A 23,902-nucleotide genomic window follows, 5' to 3' on the forward strand; every position below is an offset into this window, starting at 1 on the left:
CAATATTTTTATTGGCATACGGACAGAAAAATAAAGAGCAGAGAGATTAGTTAAATTGCCAAAAAGAGTATAAGAATTCAGCAAGCAATGATTCTCTCTTAACTCTAGTTGTAATACAAATACTTTACAAAACTGATGATACATCTTTACTGATTATTTAATAAGTATATTAAATCCTATGGCTTCAACAACTATGTGCTTAATGTGGAAGTGGATGAGCCTCTGAAGTGGTCATTCAAACAGCTTATATACTTTACTATTCATTTGAATGAAGACAATGACATCTAATTTTTTTTCCAAATAGTTTTTCTTCTAAAATAGTAGCAAAGAAGAAAATCCCAAGAAATATTTTTAAAAAAAGACTAAAACTTTTTCACAAAGAACATATTGATAATTTCTTTAAAATAAAATAATTTAGATATAAATTAGATCTATTTGGGGGGAAAATTCAAAATAAAATACTTGCCAGAAATATAAAAACAGCAGACCATTCTGGGATGGGGTTGAGGTGATTTGGGGTTCCTGGTTAGATCAGTTCAATAAAACATCTCTTCCTGAGCTTTAGTTTTCTTAGATAAAATTATAAATTTGAAATAAATTATTTCTAAGCATCCTCCTAACGCTAAAATTTAATACCTCTACAATACAAAGTTCGGACAGAAGGAAAATAGATCAATAACATTGTTATGTCTATTCAAATTTATACTTCCACTGTAAATTTCAGAATAAATACCTTCAAAAGAGGGGTGGGGAGGAACAATGGTTCAGGCTCCATAATAAATTTAGCTTGTCTGGAAGGAAGGCTTTATATTAGGAAAGAATTGGACCAGAATTTACATTAAAAAAGAGAGACAAAATTAAGGAAGGTTTTAAGTGACAGGCTACAGAGTTTGTATTTGTTTCTGAGGAGCAGGCATGGTGAGGTCATCAGTATTAAAGGAAGATTCTCCCAGGAGAAAATGTGTAAAAAGGAACAGGAGGAAGATGTGTGAGGAGTTATCCCAAGTCAAAAGCTCATTATTAGCACCATCTTGAAATCCTCAGAAGTCCAGATCACACCATCTCCATATTATAATGTCATCAGCTTCTTAAACATCCTTTTCAAAAGGGTGTGCCGACATAGACACAAAGATTCGGAAATACAAAATAGTTTGAGGCGTATCTTTTATAAATAATTTCTAATGTTTGTATCCAATACAGATGAACTTGAGACTATTTACCAGATGAAGATAACTTTCTGACATTCAAAATCTATCCTCTGTTCAATGATGAGATAATTATTATTTTTAAATTATTAACCAGCCTCATTGTCTGGTCTTAACCCGATATCAAGATGTAGAGAAATATTAAACAAGGTTATATTGAGAATTCATTAAATAACTACCCTGAACTCATAGTAAATTCTCTGCATGTTAATAAATAGAATATAATTATGGAAAATGTCCTTATTGTTCAACAATCCTTTTTACTTCAAAATAGTGCATAAAAATGCAAATGTGTCCCCATAATTTACCACATTAAATATTTATGCCCACAGCTCTCCTCGGTTCCTATAATGTCAATGGCTGCCTTTCAGTTTTCTTTCGTATTTAGGACCTGATATTACTAAAGCTTATCTATTCTCTCTACATCAAATTCTTCACATATTTGATAGAGAAGCTGCTGATAAAAATCTCTGAGGGGGGACAAATAGAATTCTAAAATACTTGACACACAGAGTTTTAAGGTTATAAAACCTTTATAACCTGGGCCAGGCACACATTTTGACTTAGGATGTTTTAAGATATCCTCATCTTTTGACAAACTTCAAAATCATATGCCAACAGTTATAGAAGATCTGACAATGGAGTCCCATTCTTAAGTAGGACACAAGGTAGCAAATTAACATAAAGCCAACCATCTAAAAAAGAATCTTCTTAAAGAAAGGAGGCCATAGCGACTCAAACATATGTGATTTTTATATTTTCCCTCCTCCCTACAGCCCCAGTCATAGTAATGCTGAATTGAGAGCAGCATAGCACAAAGACCTCTGGATTTAATTGTTGGGAAAACTTGACCCTGGTAATGGTTCTGCCATCATCTGGGTGATCTTAGGTATGTTTTCTTACTTTCTGTGCTTCTTTGTACTCATCTCTCTAATAAGAGATTTACTAATAGACCACCACATCTCTAAGATACCTTCTGGATTTGAAAGTCTGTATATAAAAAAAATAAAAACAAACAAAAACAAAACAAAACAAACAACAACAAAAAACCAAGAAGGGGCCAAATTTTAAAATCAAATACTTAGTTTCCTCAGTTGAAAGTAAAATGGGATTCATGCGCACCTAAATATATTATAGAAATGATATTTGGTCAAAATGTCCAAACACAGAAGCCTGATATTGCTAAAACTACAACCTTAGCCTGTTTCAATGAGATTTTCAAACTAATTATTGATATCATAGGACAGAAGAGGGGTGGTTTTACATACAAACTATCCTTAGGCAGTCAACAGCATGAACAATCACACAGCCAAAATACAGAAGAAAAGATGCCAAGTTCAAGGAGGAATAACAATGGTATAAGGAGAATAAAGAAACCATGACTATAATTTGAGTTGCCCTTTTGTGAGATATTCAAGGGAATTTGGCTTTATGAGCAGAATCACTGCTTACTAAGGCCACTGGGAGAAAGTAACCAATTATCAGATGCAAAAAATTAAAATTAGCTTTCTCTTTTCTGAGGGAAAAAAGTGGAATTCTATCAATGCCTCTACAACATTTCTGTTTTTATCTATTTTTTAAGGGGTGATGCCAGAATAACCCTTTGAACAATAGGAGAGAAAGAGAATGACTAGAAAGTTCAAAGCAATATTCTGTTACTAGCCATTTTATAAATTGAGAAGACTTTGTAATGTAGGACATTTTTACATATCCTCAAGACTGAGTTAATGTGCATAGGAAATTACTATTAGGCATTTGGGATCAAAATTGAAGTTCCTGTTGCATGGCATATTGCCACATTTTTATAGAAATGGCTTAGATGCTGTTTGAGGACATAAAACTGTGCTAATAATGCAGTGCATGGATTCATACCAGCAATTTAGCAACCAAGTGCTGAGGTTTCATACTTCTGAGTGCTGTGATCTGGGAAGTCCCAGCCACAGCATGTACAGTGTAAACAGAGCTGTCTTAGGGGTAGTGAGACCCTGGGTAGCAGTGCAGCCTTAGCCCCTAATTAGCAATGAGGCCTTGGGCAAATCGCTTTCCCCTTCTGAGCTTTCATTTGTTTATGTTTAAATGAAGCATCTGGGCTCAAGGATCCTCAAGTTTAAGATTTTACTGATAAATAGCAGAATATGTTTCATACTAGAGTTTCTCAATCCTAAATGCTTATTAAAAACAATTGGGGTGTTGCCCTGACGGGTTTTGCTCAGTGGATAGAGCGTCGGCTTGCGGACTGAAGGGTCCCAGGTTCGATTCTGGTCAAGGGCATGTACCTTGGTTGCAGGCACATCCCCAGTGGGGGGGGGGGGGGGGTGTGCAAAAGGCAGCTGATTGATGTTTCTCCTTATCGATGTTTCTAACTCTCTATCCCTCTCCCTTCCTCTCTGTAAAAAAATCAATAAAATACATTTAAAAAAAACAAACAAAAACAAAAACAAAAACAATTGGGGTGTCTTCAAACAGTACCCACGTCAGGGCCATAATATTACTGAACTGAAGGTGAGGCCTTCACTAGTACACTGGTGGTTTCAAAAGGCTCCCACAAGTTTTGAAAATAAAGATAGGGTTCAGATCCACTTTTCTATTCTTAATGAAACATTTTTAATAGCATTTAATATACTACTCATTATTCTTTTTGTAGACTGGCTTTATTTCCATGGTTTTTCCTATTTTAGCTGAAAGCATTTTAATTATCCTTTCTTACTTAAGAGAAAGGAAAAGAGTTAAATAAAAAAACCTATCTTTTTATTTATTAGAATTCCTTGAAAAAAATTTTATTGTTGAAGAAAAATGTTTTACTACATCAAATTTTAAGATGACCTTCATAAATAAGAAAAGATTAAACTGCCAAAGCTAAGGAACACACACAGTAACCAGTGAGTGGGTGGGTGAAAATTTGTTGTTGAGTTTTGATTCTTTTACTTGGCTTCCTCAGCTAGGCTGCCTTAAAAATGACAAGGAAACTAACCATTTAAGAAATATAACAATTTTTTAATAACAATTAGAAGATAAAAAGTCATTGATCTAAGATTTAAAAAATCATACTTCTTGGTGTTGTCAGTTTTCTATGCCTATGAGGATTTTTAAAGGTCATAGTTCCTTCTTTTAATTTTTGAAGGAATGACAAGCTTTTCAACTAGTAGGTGGGAGGTGTGTGGGTAGTTGAATATATGCACAGGTGCAATCAACTTTAATTAAAACTCAAATCATTTTAACAGGCAGATGGAAAAAATGTTTTAATCTTCTTTAAAAGTAACAGAGACATTCAGGCACTAAAAATATTAATGCACAGGAAGGAAAATATAATTTCCATTCTTCCTAAAAGATGTAATTCTGAAAATACATTCATAAATGTTTCTCAAGCAAATACTGAATGCTAAGAAAAATAATTCCTTCATCATGAAGGGTAATAAGAATATTTCATTTCAATCAAAGTAAATGCAAAACTTAGATGCTATAATTACAGTTACTAATAGCTGTATTTGGGGGCTGGTGAAAGAAGTCATAGCTATTATGGCTTTATAAGAAAAGCAAAGCAGGAATAGTAAGACTTCTGGGAAAATATACTGATGGCTACAGAACTGAATGTATACAGTACTATATTTCTTGATGATTTTAATTCTCCAATTCTCTAGAGAAATATGGTTAGAGAAATAAAAGATGTTTGGGACTCATTGTTGGCCAATCTGAAAATTTTTATAGCATTCTTTTGGAAAATAAACGCATAAATTTGAAGGAAAAAAATAAGAGTTGTTAAGGTAAAGTCTCCAATGAACAATATTGTATTTTTCTCCCCCAAGTGGTATTTTAAACGGTTAGTCAAGAAGGTCAAGTAAAGCTATAGGTAAAATCAATAAAAATATATTTAAATGTTGATATTTAGAGGGGACTTAGGAGAACTAGAACTTGCTTCAGATTGTGCTATTACATAACATTACTTTTTGCTCAAATGATTGAAGCTCTTTGGAATTCACTTTGCAAATATGAATGAGTTAAACAGGACTATTTCTAAGGTCTAGCAAATATTTATTGACATCCTACTATGAAATTCATGGTCTTAGAAAAGAAAGTAGGGAGTCAATGATCTTATCCTTCACCTATTCTTTTCTTTTTTCTTTTCTTTTCTTTTCTTTTCTTTTCTTTTCTTTTCTTTTCTTTTCTTTTCCTTTTCTTTTCTTTTTCTTTTTCTTTTCTTTTTTCAGCCAAGGAAGGTAAGATACAAGAGTTCTTCTCTTAGAAATTTTATGTGGCAATATAATTCACTTCTCCATATCTCCCTCCTTCTCTTTCTCCCTCCCTCCTTTTGTTATCATGTTTTGTTTTGTTTTCAGCTTCCTTTAAATTAGGCGCATGTCACATGTCCCCTTATTTCAACTCCTGTCATTCTTTTTTTCTTCATGGTCTTTTATATACATACACATACAAAATGCATGTATGAACTGTATAATTACAAAGTGGCTTAGGAATAAAGGTGTTTATTTTTCTTCCTTTCTTTTTTTTTTACAAGTTAAAGGAAAACTAAACCAGGGCCTGAATTAGATGTTATTTCTTATTTCTGACATTACTGAGACTTTTTATTACTGTGATATCTTGTTTCATAACTTATCTGGTAGCAGACTTTGTGGCAAAATCAATCTGAGTGATGAATAAGGCCACAGAGAATTACAAAATCCATTGTTTTGCATTAGGCTCATGGGTTAAAGAATAGGAAGAAAAGCAGAAAAAAAATAGGTGAAGGATGAAGAGAGAGCAGTACTGTATGTAATGCAAGATTTTGAAGATGAAGCTATGATTATGCCTCAAACAAAAAAGCAATATCTTCTAAGGGTCTCCAAAACCCAGGCCACTGGAGTAAATTCTGGATGCCCAGGCATTGTAAACTTCAGAATGTAAGACAGTGTTGTGACACAGTTTAGCAGGGCCAGAATGGCAAGGTATAGAGGCAAGGGAGTAAGAAAAACAGAACATCTTGCTAAAATGCTCAGTTCTAAATCTACTAGTCTTCTTTACTACTTATATCTTTGTAATAATATTGCTCACTGCCAAGTCTGCCCTCAGACAGTGCTCTCTCTATTAATAAGTGTACCTCCCATCTTCATTTGAATTCTTGACTGACATTTCAAAATAAAGATTCTGGCATCTGGGATAGTACCTGGCATTATTTCATAGGTATTTTATCAACATTCATTGAATGACTAAAAGACTGAATGCATGCATATACATTGTTAAAATACTTATGTATTCATAACATTAAAAAGGATTAAATGACTGGAAATAAACTTAACCAAGACATATGTACACTGAATAGGACTTCTGTTAATTTTACAGGCTCACCCACTCTAGCATAGTATCCTAGAATTTAACATAAGGCTGACCCTCCTCTTCCATCAGGTACACATGGACCCCCTGTGTGGCTGCACGTGACCACCTGCAGGGAACTTGCTTGCTCTTTAATAGGAACCCCTCACCAGATGGGGACCCTGCATGCTCTTCCCAGCCCTGAGGACTCCTCTGTCTCACTGGTTTTGTGTTCCTATTTCATGCCCTACAATTCAGGTACCGGACATACAAGTCTTTAGAAAGGTTTGCCAAATACTATAAGTTCTTACTTTCAAAAGCCTTGAAACACAGGTGTCTGAAAACCTTATTCTGATGGATTCCGTTTTGCTTCTTTGTAGGTTGTATTTGAATGCAAGTGGGTGCCTTTTAGGCCTTTCTTTTCCTTCCTCAGCCCCAGACCTAGGGGTGTCTGTTAATTGGAAGCCACTACAAATGCAGCTGACACATGAGCTCACAAACCCCAGGGGCACAACATTCAGGTATGAGTTCCCTCATCAGGCTCCATAGCCTTCAAGGTCTTCTCTATTCTTAGAACTTTTAAAATTCATAAAGAGAGAATGCGGAGGCCCAGGGAAACACACATTTTGCACCAACATAGATTAGGAGCCAACCTTAAATGCCAGCTGCTTGTGAGCCTTTGTAAGTCTCCCATTGATTTCACAGGGAAGTAGGTCAGGCTGCTTTTAACAGGAGAAGCCTCGTGCTGCAGGTTTCACTTAACTATGAGGGGTGAGTATTAAAAATTGATGTGCAAGGCAAACCTCTGCTTGATTAGCATCTGGGTAAAGACTTTACTAGGAAAGCCATGGAAGTTAATAACAAATGAGAAAATTGACAATGAAGTATTTCAACAGCTATTTCTGTGCCTGTAGCCTTTCATTTATGAGAAATATTATGGACGCTCACGTCATGCCTTGCTTACTTAGCCTAGCTAATCTGTATTTAGAGGGTTAGCATGCTTTCTATATCTCTGGTTGCACACATGTTTTTATATAACATTTCAGTCTTGTTGTTTTCTGATGTTGAATTTTTCAAATGCTAACTTTAATATTTTTTCTCCTGATGACTAACCACTTTAGAAGGAAAGGAGATTCAGTTGGAATCTGCTTAGAAGCAACACTTTACACATCACCCTTTTAACCACTCTCCGTCTACATACTAAATATTTTTTTTTATAGTAGGCACTTTGGGTCGTCCTGGTTTCCATCTTATTCATTGGTTAATACCTATACATTTACAGAAGCAAAGCCTTTATTTAAAAATAAATCTCTTGTAGTAAAAAAATAAAAATATTCATTACATTTGAAAATCACATCGCCAACCAAGTTATATACAGTAGAATTTTTTTCTTTTGCTGATAAATCATCATATTATCATGTTGCCCACCCTTTTGTACAAGGAAGGTGGCCTCTCTGTTCTCAGAGCTATTCTTTACAGGGAAAGGGCAACTGTGCTCCATCAGGTGTGATGTCCTTCCTCCTTCGAGGCTTGGGTATCACCCAGCAACATTAAAACAGTCTGCCTCCTGTGGGAATGGAGAATGCTTACATTCTCACCAGTGCTTCATGCTCCTCACACCACATATTGGATGATCCACTTAAGATGTCAGATCCTTTACCCAAGCCTAACTGAAGAGAGTTGCGCAGAAAGCATGGAATCTGAAAATTAAAATTCATATCTGATCTTACTTCATTTTAAATAAGCTATTTATTCTTTCCAGAGATATCTAAAAGTAAATCACCCCTTAGAATTGTAATTTACATTTTGCAAGTTTTTTTTTCTATATACAATTTTTCTCTAATTTTTTTTCCAAAAATCCTTTGAGTCAAGTATAGAAATAAAACAAGTGAGACTTGGAGAGTTTGTCTTGGCTTAAAAGCTGTTTGGAGGCAAATGCATCTTTGGACCCAAGGACATTTGACTCCCAAGTCTTTTTCCATATTGTATATCTCCAGTGACTCCCCAATCTTCCATCCATTACAATGATATTATTTGTTAAGCTGGTCAAGCAAAGGAAGTTTTTAAATCAAATGAATAGAAATGCTGATACATTTTTATTCTCCTTATCATCTTCTGGAAATTAAACAGCAGAAGGGCCATACACAATACCATGCACAATCTAGCTGATAGTGTTTCAATATCCAATATAATATCTTAATATTGGTTCCAGAATCATGGAGTGAAAATCTATGCCATGCTATTTTTCATGGACCTTACTTTAATTATTTTATAAAATATTTAGATTAGATTATGAATACTTCCTTTCATTTTACTTGCTAAGTGCTATCTGGTTTCTCCAAACAGTAACAAGCCTGATTTCCCCTCTGACTATTTTATATGAAAATTATCTAAACCCAGGTTCTCCATTGATATTCCTTGGATCAGTTGATTCTGAAACATCTAACTAGTGTTGATTTTGGTATCCTGTCCACAACTTAGATTATTTTTGATATTTGGAAATTGTGGTAGTTCTATTAAACTTTGCTATTAAAAAATGTTAGCTTTGGCTAAAACAATAAATCCACATGTATAAATTATGCAAAACACAATCATAGGAGATGATGGACACTTAAAATATATATAGTCTTTGGCTCCCCAAAACTTGCCATTTAATTGTGGAGGTTAGATACACACTTATCCATTTTAGTCAAACAGTCCTTGATCATTCAAGGAACACATATTAAGTGGACTTTGTGCCAGAAAATGTGTACATTGCTGTAATAAAAAGACTCAATATTGTGTGCTGATAATTTAGTTGGGGAGGCAAACATTTAAACACTATCACAGCCCCGCATCAGTGGTGTTGCTAGAAGAGTATACCACTGCTCTTCAAAAAGCAAGCAGAAAAGACAGAGCCCCCAAAGGATTACTAACGAAGATGCCATATTGCACAAAATCAAGAGAAATGTCCTCAGATAGAGTAACCAACAATGTCAGACGTTCTGTGACATTTAAGAGAACCAAGAGTGGGAAGAGTCCAGGGCCAGAGACCAATTAGGAAGCCCTGGGTGACTTTGAAATGATCAGAAGAGTAAGCTGGGTTGTAGGAAATTAAGAATGGAGTGAGAGACAAGAAATGAAGGCAGCAAGTCCAGAATATTCACTTCAGTGGTTTAGCCATAAAAGGGAAGAGAAAAATCATGGCTGGGTGTAGAATCTGCTTTTGCTGAAACATCATGGGAAATTTTATTATAGTTTATGTTTAATGATAATGTATATAACTTGGTTTAGAAGCCAAAATGCATTCTGCAGACTTAAAGTGAGATCGTCAATCAACCAAAGAAGGACTGCTGTGAGGCAATCTGTTTTAATTTTTTAGGTTTGAAATTTCTCTTAGACCAAATTGACAAAAGCTCATCCCTTTGACAAATCTCTCTTGTCATTAATCCTTAATAAGGGGTTAATAACTAATCAATAGAAGAATGAAACTAGATTGTAAATATAAAGGCAACTTTGATATTCAGAATGTGATGACTTAAAGAGAGCAATCCTTCACTTCGGCGCTGATCATTTTGTTAGAAGCTGCTGACATCTCAGTCTTTTCCCAGCCTTCTATTTCTTGGGAATCTAGGTTTTTTATTTGTGTCTTAAGAACAAAAATCACATTAAAATCACCATCCATAGCATTATGGTTGGATATAGGGCTGGAAAACACATGGATGCCCCATTCTCTACTTGCTGATTCTTTCTACCTATTTTCTTTTTTCTTTCTTCACTTAATCATATCATTTCACATCTATAACAAGGGAATTGATATAAAAAAAAGAAAAATGCTATTTTATTTAATGTAACTGAAAGTTGACCAGAAGAAAATGTAGGGGGAAGTTTTCCATCTATCATCAATTGTCCGAAAATATTATAGACTTCTGGATTTATTTATTTATTTTCCTTTAAGTTCAGCAGTTCTGGGTATACCTAGCTAGACAAGATATGCTATTTCAAAATCCATGTTACTAACACTCTCTCCTCCCCTCTTAGATTCTCCTTAGTATTTTTACTCCTTTCATTTGGAAATAGCAATGGCCCAGATTCTCCAGTTGATTGGTTAGTCTACCAGGAGTGAAACACTTAATTAACCTAGCTCCCATCAGCTAACAACAATAATGAGTTTGCTTCAACCGAGAAACACCATGCACCACTTCAGATACTTCATTAAATCTGGAATTGCTACCCATTTATTGAGTTCTGAAAAAAGAATATTTCTAGAGTAAAAAAAAAAGTATTTTCAAATATGTTATAACTCAAACCCATTTTTACCCCGGAACACATGCATTTAAGATCACCAGTCACATAATAGCTCCCTGGGTTTACACAGCTCCTTTCCACCAAGAGGCTAAATGACTTAGTTGAGTGTTTTTCACTCTCTTTGCTAATTGAGTTCTGTGACAAATAATGTCACTCAGATTGCAATTCCTTCTTTAAAATGTTGGTTTCTATTATTTTCTTTTTTTAAAATATATTTTTATTGATTTCAGAGAAGAAGGGAGAGGGAGAGAGAGAAACATCAGTGATGAGAGAGAATCATTGATTGGCTGCCTCCTGCACACCCCCTACTGGGGACTGAGCCTGCAACCCTGGCTTGTGCCCTGACTGAGAATCAAAACATGATCTCCTGTTTCCTAGCTCGATGCTCAACCACTGAACCATGCCAGCTGGGCTCTATTATTTTCTTTTTAAAATGTGTCTTTTTATCTTCAAACATTGAGAAATGATCCATTTTCATTAAATCACTTATACAGAAACTGATGACAATCTGACACCTGCAAAATGGTCTACATTTAAATGCCTTATGACTATATTCTTTATATATTTCTCCTAATAAGTCTGCCTAGGATGGAATGGGCATTCTTTTAAACAGAACACTTCAGAACACAAGCAATGAATTTAGCATTCAGCATAGTTCCTTTTGGCTGAATAACTATATTGATTTCAGTGTAGAATTTTCTGAGTCATAGAATCTGATATTTTTTTTTAATTTAATTTAATTTAATTGTCAAACATATCTCATAGGCTTTTATTTCCTCAAGTTCAATAGCCCTCTAAGTCACTATGCCTATTAAATCAACAAGTTCAATAAATACTTATCATATATCAACTTTAAGAAATCTTATATTGGGCCATATGTTACATGAAATAAAATAATAAATAGGTATGCTTTTGTCCTCCCTGGCCATTTGTCTTAATGGTGAATAAGAAAAAAAAAGTTTTTAAGACACATACCCTTACAGAAGTACAAAGTCCTCCCAGAATTTGAAGGAGAGATTATTTGTAGACAATAGCATTAAAAACTCTATAAAACAATGGATAGATGCAGCAGGGATCCAAGGATTATATTTTGTTTTATGGAGTTACTGAGAATTTCTTTCAACAAAAGAGAACATCAGTTAGAAAGCCTGAGAGGCAGGTCGGGGGTCATTTATTTGGGGGTCTACAGGCCATCCAGAAGCTTCCAGATGCATCCAAAACAGCCAGAAGAGACTCACAGTTTTAGCATCGAATATTTTCATTTGAAAGGTGAGAAAAATGAGGCATGAAGAGATGAACTGACTAATCTAAAGTCTCAAAGCTTTTTAGTGGTTGAGCTAAGATGAAAGCCACCTCTTGTGACATCCGCCTCTGTCCTAGCCTCCTACATCAAATTAGTCAGAATACAGGGCAAACATGGGAGGGGGAAGATATGTACAATAGATACCCTACTTATATCTAATATTTAATCTATAGGTGTAAAAGTGTGGAAAACACATGATATTACATACAAGTCAGAAATTGAATTTTCTGTTTGAGATATTCAATAGGAGGAAAAGAAATCTGTCCTACTATATTTCGTGTATGCAAAATTAAACTGAGGGAATCTTGATTTAAAAATATAGACTGCTATAACTTTATTTCTGAATTGAAAATGCTTTTGCATTTTATAAATCTGAAATAGAGAGGCTTCTTCTTAATGGAGAGAATTGCTGATTAAATTGCTGACAAGCAATTGCACTTACAGATTCAGCAGCCAGAGAATGTAAACACAAGGGATAAACACGCCTGCCTGCATCAATCAAAGGCAGCTGCAGTCTACCCCCAGAAAGGTGAGCAATTATTTATGAAATTATGTCTTCTTCAGTGAGTCTATATTTCAATCCTGGGAGAAACTGAATGGGGGAAAACAGACAATGTCACGGTCCCAATTAACCAAGGAGTCAGATGTATTTTCAAAATCAAGTGATTTTACTAGTACATATACTCTAGTTAACCTCACCATCCTGAAAATAATTTATTTAGCTTTAAAAATATTAATATTTAAATAGGCCAGGGTGTTTTTGCAGAACTGTTTGTGTTGTTTTGTGTGTGTGTGTGTGTGTGTGTGTGTGTGTGTGTGTGTGTGTGTGTGTTTTATTTTATTTTAAGGGTAAGTGCTTGATTCTGTCAACTACACATGAACACAAATCTGAAAAGAGAGACAATGCTCAAAAGAATTTTGCATGGGGCTTCTTTTGGAGATTTTGGCTCCATTTTCCTTCTGAGTGCTGGAAGGAGCCTTGAGGGAGGCAACCAGCAAACATAAGGAGAGGGCCTGGCAAAGGTGATGTTTAACAGGGCCTATAGGCCTGGGTCTTGTCAAGCCTTCTGGAATCCTCCCGCTCATGATATCCTCTGAGGTATCTTCAGGGTTTCTGGGTGTAGCTCAAGCCCCAAATGCCTATAAAGAATCCCAGCATTCCAGAGGTTCAAGATCCAGCCCCCATCTCTGACCATGTAGCTCCAAGTTGCCATGCACATACAAGTTCTGCCCGAAGTCAACATGCTTGTCGGTGGGCAGTCACAGGCTGAGGGCTCACCCACTGTCCAGAGCAAATGAGAAATATCAAGTTGTGGGCTCTACTCTCCACCTTTCTCTTTGGTTTCTTTGTACAGTTGGTCCTCTGTGTCCATGGATCCCCCATCCACATATTGAAAAATATTGAAAAGAATATGGTGCTCATGTTTACTATGTATTTAGGTCTACAATGGCTGTGTCTGTGCTAAACATGAACAGCCTTTTTTTCTTGTCATTATTCCCTAAAAATTACAGTATAACAACTATTTACATAGCATTTACATTGCACAGGGTCTGGCAAAAGTAGGTTTACAGTTGTGAGTAGCAAAACATAAAGTGTATTCTTGTGTTATTATTTATTAACTAGAGGCCTGGTGCATAAAAATTCATGCACTGGAGGGGAGTCTCTCAGCCTTCTCACATTCCGGAAGCCCTCAGGGGCAGGAGGCGACCTGGCGGTCAGGGGAAGGTGACGCCCCCATCACACCTCTGCTGCTGCCACTGAAGGCAGCACAAGCCTCCGCCGGCCTGGTTACCTGAGCCTCGGGCAGCCATGGATGGCTGGGCAGCCACCATCTGAGGCTTGCCTGCGCCTCAGGTTTCAACTGGGAAGCTGCCATCCAAGGCTTGCCTGTGCCTCAGGCCGGCCCTGGGCAGCTGGGGGGCTGAGGGGACTGGGAGACTCCAGAGGCAGGTGCGCGGAGTGGCCAGACCCACCTGGGGGCGGTCCTGGCCATGCCATCCGCCTGCCGCCCTGGCAGGTCTGAGGGGACTGGGCACCGCAATCTTATGCTGTGGGCTCTGCCATCTTTGAGGCCGTGGCAGTCAATTAGCATATTCCCTCCTTATTGGCTGTGGGATCCGCCATCTTTGTGAGGGTGTGATGGTCAATTAGCATATTACCTCTTTATTAGATAGGATTATTATATTATTTTCCATAGAAAAAACTGTAAATGTATTTTTGCCCTACCATGTATTTGGAGATTATTTAAAGTATGAGGGAGGGTGTTCATAGGTTATATGTAACTACTACACCATTACTATATAAGGGACTTGAGTTTCCTTGGATTTTGGTATCTGAGGGAGGTCCCTCAGAGATATCAAGGGAGAACTATACCTGCTTTTCCCTACCCACTCTTTGTCAGTCCCTAGTTTCAGGAATGAAAAGGAGGACAGATAAATTCCTTAATTATTTTGTTTGCTGAATTTTATTTTAAAATGAATATTTTAAATAAGCTAAACAAAATGTGTAGATTCTCCTAAAATAAAATAGGAGAATTCTGTGTTTCCCAGGACAGATCAGTTCTTGGAAAATTGATATTTCTTAAATGAGAGAGTTTTTAAAAGGTTGAAAAATGAAACTTAACAGTAGAAAACTCTGTATCTCCATTAATGTGAACTGTTGTTGAGTATAATATTTATACTTCACCTACTTTTCGTGTATAGACAAAAAAAAAATTACAGCAATAAAATGCAAGTTAATCGCTTCTTACATGCCTCATATCCTTCATCTCTCTGCAAAAATTTTAAAAATATTAATAACCAATTCAAATCAAAACTATTATCATTAGCGAGACTATCAAATGTCCTCATATATAGTTAAACAACATTACAATGTCCTATCAACCTGGAAAATATGCTTCTGAGAACAATTAATGTGAAGGCTGTATGTAGAAAATTGTAAAGTGAAATGAACTTGACTCATAATCTACCCATATTGTCTCATTTTATCTCTTCATTTTGCCCTATACCCATTAAGAATTGTAAGCTTTTAAGATATGAAATTATTAAATTAGCTTTGTCTTTCACAGTTTATTAAAAATAAGAGTTGAAGCCATAAATTTTATTTGACATAGATTTTTAAAAATTGAAAAAGGAGTAAATGTGCTTTAAATTGAATACTAGAAAATTATCAAAATTGACATTTCCAGTAAAGCCAGTGGGGTATAGAGAATAGACATACCCGTATAACTCTTATTCCTGAAATGTAAAAAAATATATATACCACTTGGGACTCAGGAGTCATGAATGTTATACTGCTTCATATCATTTATTACATCCCTATGGTATCAGCAGGCGTCTACAAATCCTATCTGGCAAGGGTGAAGGGGAGAGCTGTATCACTGGGCATACTGCAACAGTAATTATAGGTTAACTATCAATTATCATTATTTTTGATCTACTTTTTGGATTACAGAGGGATTCTGAGAACCCCTATGATTTTGTTAGCATCTGATAGTGTCTTTCTTTTATCTTCCAGAGTCAAAAGTGAATATCATTAGATTATACACTTGTGCTATCAGCATTTTTCCTCTCTTCTATTTATGTAAGATGGAAGTTAAAAATAACTCAGGGCATGCCCTTTCTCTGAAAAGCCCATACATGGCTAACAGCACATGGGAAGAAATTCAATCCTCGAATCCCTAAAAGCTATAAAGGGCCTGGATCATTTTTCCACATGCAAGCTTTGTTTTAGAAGCACACAAAGCTCATTTTGGAGTCAACTGGAGAAGTCTGTGACATACAACACATAGACTGATTCTAACAGATGGATTTTTCTTGAAATAACTCCATTAGTTAATCACTTCTTTTACATATACTTTTTCTAGCTAATTGGTGTAGCTGCCAGCTGGAGCTGTGAAGAATCCTGCAAAGAAACTGGTAGGTAAGGAGAAAATTCAATAATTTCACCAGTTCTAGGATGAAACTTCAATTAATGTCACTATTACATATTTGAAAGTAAAATTGTTTTCTTTATTTTTTTCCTCCACCTTATTCCAAAAACCTTACCTGATCTGTGTTTAAACCAAGTTATCATCTATAAGAAACTTTAATAAATATAAATCATGGTTTCCCAAACCTGACACTATTGACTATTGTCCTTGTGGACCAGATGACTGTATGTGTCGTGGTGTGTGTGTGTGTGTGTGTGTGTGTGTGTGTGTGTGTGTGTGTGTGTGTGTGTGGTTGTCCTGTGCACTGTAGGCCATTAAGCAGCATCCCTGCCTTCTACCCACAGGATTTCAGTAGCATCCCCAGTTCTGACAACCAAAAAAGGTCTCCAGATGTTGCCAAATGGCTGGCCCTGGGGACAAAACTGACCCAGCTGAGAACCACTGTTCTAGAAATAGGTGGTTCCTAATTTTTAATTCAATTTTAAAAATAATTTTTAAAATAATTGGATGTACGCATGTAATGGTGTATTTAACATAATGTCTAACATAATACGAATTGTTGCCTTTAGTCAGGTAAATAAAATGGGTTGGGGTGGGGGCAGGGGATTATTTAAGCTGCTAACACTTTGATAAATCTCTCTGGGTAAAGAAAAAAATAGTCAAGATAAGTGGTTTATAAGTACCAATGAATATTAATTATCTAAGGAGTGTCATCATCACCTTCATCATCAACATTATTAAGGATTGCTTTTCCTTTAAGGAAGGTCCTCAGTCTGCATGTATAGATAAATAACAAAATCCTGTGCTGGGGAGGTGGATGGGCAGTAAGAGATCAACTGAAGGACTTGTATGTATGCATATAAGCACAACCAACAGACTCAAGACACTGGGGGGAGGGGCAGGGGGACGAGATCAAGTGCCAGGGGGTAGGGGAGGCTGAGGGGAGGTCAGTATGGAAATAAAAAAAGAGACATATGTACTACTATTTGTAATACCTTAAACAATAAAATTAAAATAAAAGAGCTAAAAAAAATTCTAGGATCATTTGAGATATAAATGGTAAATTATCAACATAGTTGCCTAAGGCATTTTTAAATACAGGAAAGCAGTGCAATTTAATGAAATGGACATTGAGAAAACTGTGTCTGTTGTGACTTTATCCTGTACTTATGGAGTAATTTCAAGTTCACAAAAGGATTAGACATTCAGATACAGACATTTCCTGGTCTTTGAAATTCAGTGATAAATATAATGTTCCCTACCTATTTATCACTTAGTGATTTTTCCCTGGTTTATATATGCATGGATCCAGGAAGAGAACAAGAGGAATAATGTGCTAATAAGCCTGGCTTTAAAAGGGAAACAACCAACCTATTATAGTTTAGAATGAAGGTCAGATTATCCTAATATATAAAAACCCAGCATCCATAGCATCCAAAATGACCAAAGGCTCGACCTACCAGAAGTCAGTGTTGGGTTGCTGTGGTGACCCAGCACTGACTGCCACAGCTGTGGGAGCCCAGACCCAGCACTGACTGCCAAAGGGGCTGCGAATCAGGCCCAAAGAGAGGCCTGGAGGGAGAAGCAGGGTCTGATCCATAGCCTCCATGGCAGCTGTTGATCAGCCCTTGCCTTTCTTTCTCTCGAGGTCTGGCCAGCAGCCGCACCTCTCTTTCTCTCAGGCCTCCACTGGGCGTGCTGATCAGCCCCACCTCTCTGATCAGGCCCATTGATAGGCCCTGAGATGCTGACCAACATAGAAACCGACCAATCAGAACTAAATCTGGGTGAAGTGCAAGGAGCCAATGGCTGCCTAGGAGGTGGAGCTTTTTACACTGACTGGCATAGAAACCGACCAATCAGAACCTAATCTGGGTGAACTGCGAAGGCAGAACCTAAGGTGGGGGCTGAGGAGGGGTTTTTAGGGCAACAGCTGTTTGGTGCACAGTGTAAGAAAGCAGTTCAATTTTTTAATGACCAGTTTGGCAGTATAGTGCATATGGCTGGCTATCAGTCCAGATATAGGGATTATGTATTTTTGTCTGCCAAGAGCATCTCCTCCTGATGAAAAAGGCTTTCCCCCCCCATTGAAGCAATCCTATCCTATATAATCTACCTTTACTACTAAAAGGGTAATATGCTAATTAGACTGGGTTGACCAGCCATCTTCTGGACGTCTGACTTCCTTTTGGACAAAGCCATGGTGGTAGGGGCCGAGGCAGAGACCATTAGTGGTGATCACGCCGGCAGGGGAGGGCAGTTGGGGGCAATATCAGGCTGGCAGGGGAGGGCAGTTAGGGGCGATCAGGCAGCAGAAGCAGTTAGGGGTGATCAGGCCGGCAGGGTAGAGCACTTGGGGGCAAGATCAGGCCGGCAGGGGAGGGCCGTTGGAGGCGAGATCAGGCCAGCAAGGGAGAGCAGTTAGGGGCGATAAGGCCAGCAGGGGAGGGTAGTTGGGGGCGAGATCAGGCCGGCAAGGGAGGGCAGTTGGGGGTGAGATCAGGCCAGCAGGGGAGGGCAGTCAGGAGTGATTAGGCAAGCAGGCAGAGGGGTTAGGAGCAATCAGACAGGCAGGCAGAGGCAGTTAGGGGTGACCAGGCAGGCAGACAGGTGAGCAGTTAGCAACCAGCTTGTGAGATCGGGCCTAAACCGGTGATTGGACATCCCCCCAGGGGTCCCCGATTGGAGAGGGTGCAGGCTGGGACACCCCCCCCCCCCCGCTCTGTGCATGAATTTCGTGCACTGGGTCACTAGTAACAACATAAAGTATGCAGACAGAATCATTCATTATATGTTAAAAAAGTACTAAGTTTCATCCAAATGTCTATCTTTCCAGCAAATGTTTGCTAACACAGATTAGCTCAAGTAGACTTTTAATATAGGATAAATTTAACATTTATCTATTCCATGTTTGAATGTATAATTTCTCCCTCCACATCAACATAGTTACCTAAACATTTCAGTGTCTGTTTTCTTTAGACTTTCCAGAGCCACTGTAAGAATTGAAACTTTCCATTGCAATTAAAAAAAAAAAAAAGAAGCATTCTTCATTTTAAATGAATAGGTTATATTGTGCAGATTTTCACTTTGGGTTCTAGAGAGCACTATTTTCTGTACCGTGGCAGAAGAAAAACAACACGTTTTGAGATTTCAACTAAAAGGACTGGCGATCCTGTACTACCTATGTGCGTTCTGTGTGCATAAGAGCTTCCTGTAATTTTAAGTCACACACTGACCCGTTAGGCTAGCACCGGATCTGCACCACTTACTCTCTGCGGGTTCCTTCGACTTGCGGCCGCTGGACGACTTCCTCAGCAGGCTTCGTCCCGAGGTAAAGAGGCTGGTTAGTTCTTCCAAAGGACTCGTGGGCGTCCTGGACCGGGAGCCGCTGGGAGCCGCCCCGTAGGTGCTGACCGAGGCATTGACCATCTTGCTCCCATCCTGCGACACCGGCCTGGTGGTCGAATGAGGCACTGATGGAGAGCTCCTTGAGAGGCTGCCAGAATGCAGGGCGTCGTAGGGGGGAGGCCTTTTGAGACTGAGGGGGGTGAGGGACCTCCCCATGCTCACAGGGGACGGGGAGGCCGAGTGACTTTTCGGGTAGCCATGGGGGGACTGCGTTCGGTACAAAGTGGATGGCGGGGGAGGGGACGAGGAGAGCACGGCGGCGGCAGCAGCAGCAGCAGCAGCAGCAGGTCCCAGGGCCCCGCTCTGGTCCTTGTCCAGTTTAGGGTGGCTGGAGGCGTGGGGGGGCAGCGAGGATGGAGACGCTCCGGCCTGTTTCATGTAAGACACGTTTTCCAGCACCGGAAGCTTGGTGACCTCCAGCGGGGTGAGCGGAGACTCGTCAGAATTGGGGGAGCACTGCACGGGGGCAGGTGGGAACACCAGCAGAGGGGGTCTATGGGAAAGCAGGTTGGGGAAGGGCGGGGGGATGTCACAAAGCAAACCCTTTGGCGTGCATGGCACTGAGGACTTGGCGAAGTCCAAGTCAGGCACCGTGGGAGTAGCACACTGCGAAGAACAACTGTGATGGTCAAGGTCACATTTGGAGTCTGGGCCCAGGTCGTCAAAAATGGGGTATTTCATTTCCTCATAGACAGCCTCGCTCTGGTCGTCATCCTCTTTCCTGAAGTCTCGGAGGATGTTCCCCACCATCTCGATGTACACGGGCTCCTCGTCCTCGGGGTCCCCTGCGGGGCTGCTCATCTGGGAGAGGGAGGCGTCCCGCGTGAGCGAGGTCCTCCTGGGCGCGTGCTTTTTCATGTACGTTTCATCAAAAGATGTGCTGAGCTGAGTGTTCGGATTCCGTTTCGGTTTTGGAGGAGGAATCTTCTTTGAATACTCTTCACTGTTGGGTCTCGGTTTGGCTGAAACTAAAAAAAAAAAAAAAAAAAAAGAGGGGAAAATGAAATCCATGAATACAATGGGAAAGTTTTCAAAAGTAAATTGCACTTGGGCTTACTATTACACACTTGGAATGGGATGGGTAGTCTTCTTCATTCCTAGCTTGAGGCCTAGATTAAAAATCAAACAAAAGGCCCAGCTGGTGTGGCTCAGTGGTTGAGCCTCGACCTATGAACCAGGAGGTCACGGTTTGATTCCCAGTCAGGACACGTAAACTGGGTTGCCTGCTCTATCCCCAGTAGGGGGCTGTAGAAGGCAGACCATCAGTGATTCTCATTGATGTTTCTATCTCTCGCTCCCTCTTCTTTCATCTCTGAAATCAATAAAAAATATATATCTTTTTAAAAATCAAGCAAAAGTCCAATATATCCCATAGTTAGAAAACAAATGGTAATGGAATAATAGTAATATTTATCTTCTAACTCATGTTAATAAACTTGCACTGCTAAGTGCACTAAAACCAGAACTACTTGTCCCTCTGTCTCAGAATTTCTAAATAGAAACCTTCAGATTAAACACTTGCATAAAAACAATCACAAATGTCATAAAAATTCATCTTGAATTAAGGGAGAAACTCACGGGTAAAAAAGTAGTTTCTGTTAGCACAAATAGTCAAAAAATATTATGGGGACTGAGTCCTTTTAATGATGTGGCTATTACACATAATCACATCTTGCTTTCATTTAGGATAAAAATGTTCCAGCATACTAGACTTAATCTCTGCCTTGGTTCAGACAAATAACTTCTATAGAGATGGGTCTGATACTTCAGGGGAAATTAATGTGAAAAATCTTATGAGTCTAGACAAGTTAATCTCCAAATCTTCAGGTATTGTTGATTATGGTGTATTTGTCTGTGTTTGTTCATAAGACTTCTTATGATACCCCAAATATTATCTTGGAATGAATTTATTAGATATGTCCTGACACATAAAACCCCCATCAAGAGTTTTGCCAGAGAATAATCCAGAGGAGACACGTAAGTTTCAGGAATAATTTTTGGAAGTTCACAGATAGGGGACAAGTGCACCCCACAGCCTGCTGGAATCCCCTACACCCCCTTGTCTTTGTGATGGAACACAAACTTCTGACACCATACAGTGGGGTGGAACAGGCTGGCTGAACACGTCTGTGACAGAAATTAATTGTTTAGCACTCAGGGAAGGTACTGGAGTCTTGTTATCATCTCATTATCTCATTGTGTTGATATATGATTACAGTGATTATCATTATTATGCAATGTAGCAGAATGTAGTTGTCTGTGGTAAATGGTAGCATATAATGTAAGTTGACAGTAGAGCTTCTAAGTGTAAAACTGTAAGAAAATAACAGGCTTCTTTCTCTATAATTGCAGCCTTAAGCGGGGAAGGTCTCAAGGCACAAATCAGGAAACACCTGAAATCACCTTTGTTTTTATTGACTAGCATGCTTAAGACAGGGGAACTTTTCAAAAACTTACTCAAGGAGAAGCAAAGATTAGTTAGGCAGCTGCTTTACACATCAATCATGTCTTCTGACAAAGGGAACCAATAAAATATTCTAAAAGTGTATATGTCTCTCACTTTTCTAGAACATACCTGCTTTCAAATATTCTGTTCCATTGTGCCCATGATGTTGATTTTACTGACTACAACCAAAATTTTTTTTTTGAATTGAAGGTTCTTAATGTATCTAGACATTTTCTTTAACTCATATTAGAAAAATAAAAAACAAAAAACAATCAGATGACATTTTCCAGGTGGTATAGCAGTGGAGTCTTTTGGTGCCAAAAGGGAAAAACCTAGAGACATAATTGGGTGAAAAATACCCAGGTAATTCTTTAGGAGGGTCATACTGGTTTTAATTATAATTTTTGGAAATCATTGTATATTTTAACCTTTTGCACTCGGATGTCGGGTGTGACTCAACACGGTTAGCATTAGAATAAAGGAATTGAGAAAAAAGCAAGCGAGTGCAAAGGGTTAATTTTCACAATTTAAATAAGTCATCAGATTATGTACAAAAAATATGAACCCACAAGTAAAGTTATACATCCTTGCACAGGACTGACTTAGTTCTGGAAGGACTTTGAAAGAGTCAGGACTTAGAAGAACAAATGCCCACCTAGACTATTCTTCTGAAGCTTGTTTCCTTCTCTTTTCTATCTCTTACCGTAAACTGAGTAATTTGTGCTCTGGAAAAATATTTGCATTTGACTACTGGATTCTAGAGATTGAAAAGTTTGGGATTGCAGGTAACCACAGAGGAAAGGAGTCTGAATAGTGAGGTACTTTGTGAATGGAGGTGTCCATGTGATGGATAACTTCATTACATGGGAATAATTAAACTCGGAATAACATTTGCATGTATCTCCCTCCTAAATTACAATTCACTTTTGTTTTCTTTGACCCTTCACTAACTCAGACATTCCAACTTAGACGTGAGTAGTTGCATGGAGAGAAGTAACAGGACAGACATAATTTAAACATCTACTGAACCCAATCCTAGGTAATAGAACTACATTGGGGATGTCATAGTCCAGAGTCCCAGGCAGTGAGGGGGGTCAATGGTATCATTTAGTCACATGATACTAAAAACAAAACAAAAAACAGCATCCTCATAAACAACCCTACGTAGACTAGAAGGAGGCCTTTGGAATGAGCAAGACCAATGCTTGGGTTGCATTCAAAATGTCAGCAAATTACATTCACTATTTTTTGCCAATTGAAACAGAAAAAAATGCATTGAAGACCCTTGCTATTTATAAAATGATTGAAAAAAGAGAAGGTTCTTTTCTAGAACACAATGTAGTTAGAATTAAGGTAGAACAATTATTCATTAGAAAGGAATTTAGAGAATACATTTGTACAGTGAGTCAATGCCCAACCAAGTACAGATATTGTCTGAGTAAGGGGAATAAAATATAATATGTAACCCTGAGATAATCAAAACTGACAATTGCTATGGACTGAATTGTGTTCCCCCAAATTCATGTTGAAGTCCTAGCCCCCAATGTTATGGCTCTTGGGGATGGGATCTGTGGAGGATAGATTTAGATGGGATCATAAGGGTTCAGCTCTCATAATGGATGGGATTAGGGCCCTTCTGAGAAGAGATACCAGAGAGTTTGCTTGCTCTCTCATTCTCTCACTACGTGAGGATGTAGCAAAGAGGCAGCCATCTACAAGCCAGGAAGAGAGTTCTCACCACAAACCAACCAAGTTGTCACCTTGTTCTTAGACTTCTGGCCTCAAAAAACTGAGCAAATAAATCTCTGTTGTTTAAACCACCCAGTCTTTGGTAGTTTATTAAGGAAGCTCAAGTTGACTTAAATAGCTGTGTATTTATTGAGTCTTCCGAAAAGACACTGTAAAGCTGAGTGAGTGACAAGCAATCATTTTAATTTCTTCCTCTGGAATTAGAGTACTTTAATTAGTTTTATTTTAAGAATTAATACAACTCTTTCCCAGTCTTTACATTAAATTTCTC

At 38.2% G+C, this 23,902-nt stretch overlaps 1 protein-coding gene across 1 annotated transcript in view; it reads right to left on the minus strand.

Moving 5' to 3' along the window:
* Positions 1–23,902, minus strand: part of NYAP2 (neuronal tyrosine-phosphorylated phosphoinositide-3-kinase adaptor 2) — a 206,372-nt gene that overhangs the window by 54,193 nt on the left and 128,277 nt on the right. Inside the window, exon 3 of the mRNA XM_028150870.2 lies at positions 19,298–20,404. Within this exon, the coding sequence (XP_028006671.2) occupies positions 19,298–20,404 (1,107 nt within the window). The remainder of the gene's footprint in view (positions 1–19,297; positions 20,405–23,902) is intronic.

This window comes from Eptesicus fuscus, chromosome 11, assembly GCF_027574615.1.
Source record: "Eptesicus fuscus isolate TK198812 chromosome 11, DD_ASM_mEF_20220401, whole genome shotgun sequence".
Classification (NCBI taxonomy): Eukaryota; Metazoa; Chordata; class Mammalia; order Chiroptera; family Vespertilionidae; genus Eptesicus; species Eptesicus fuscus.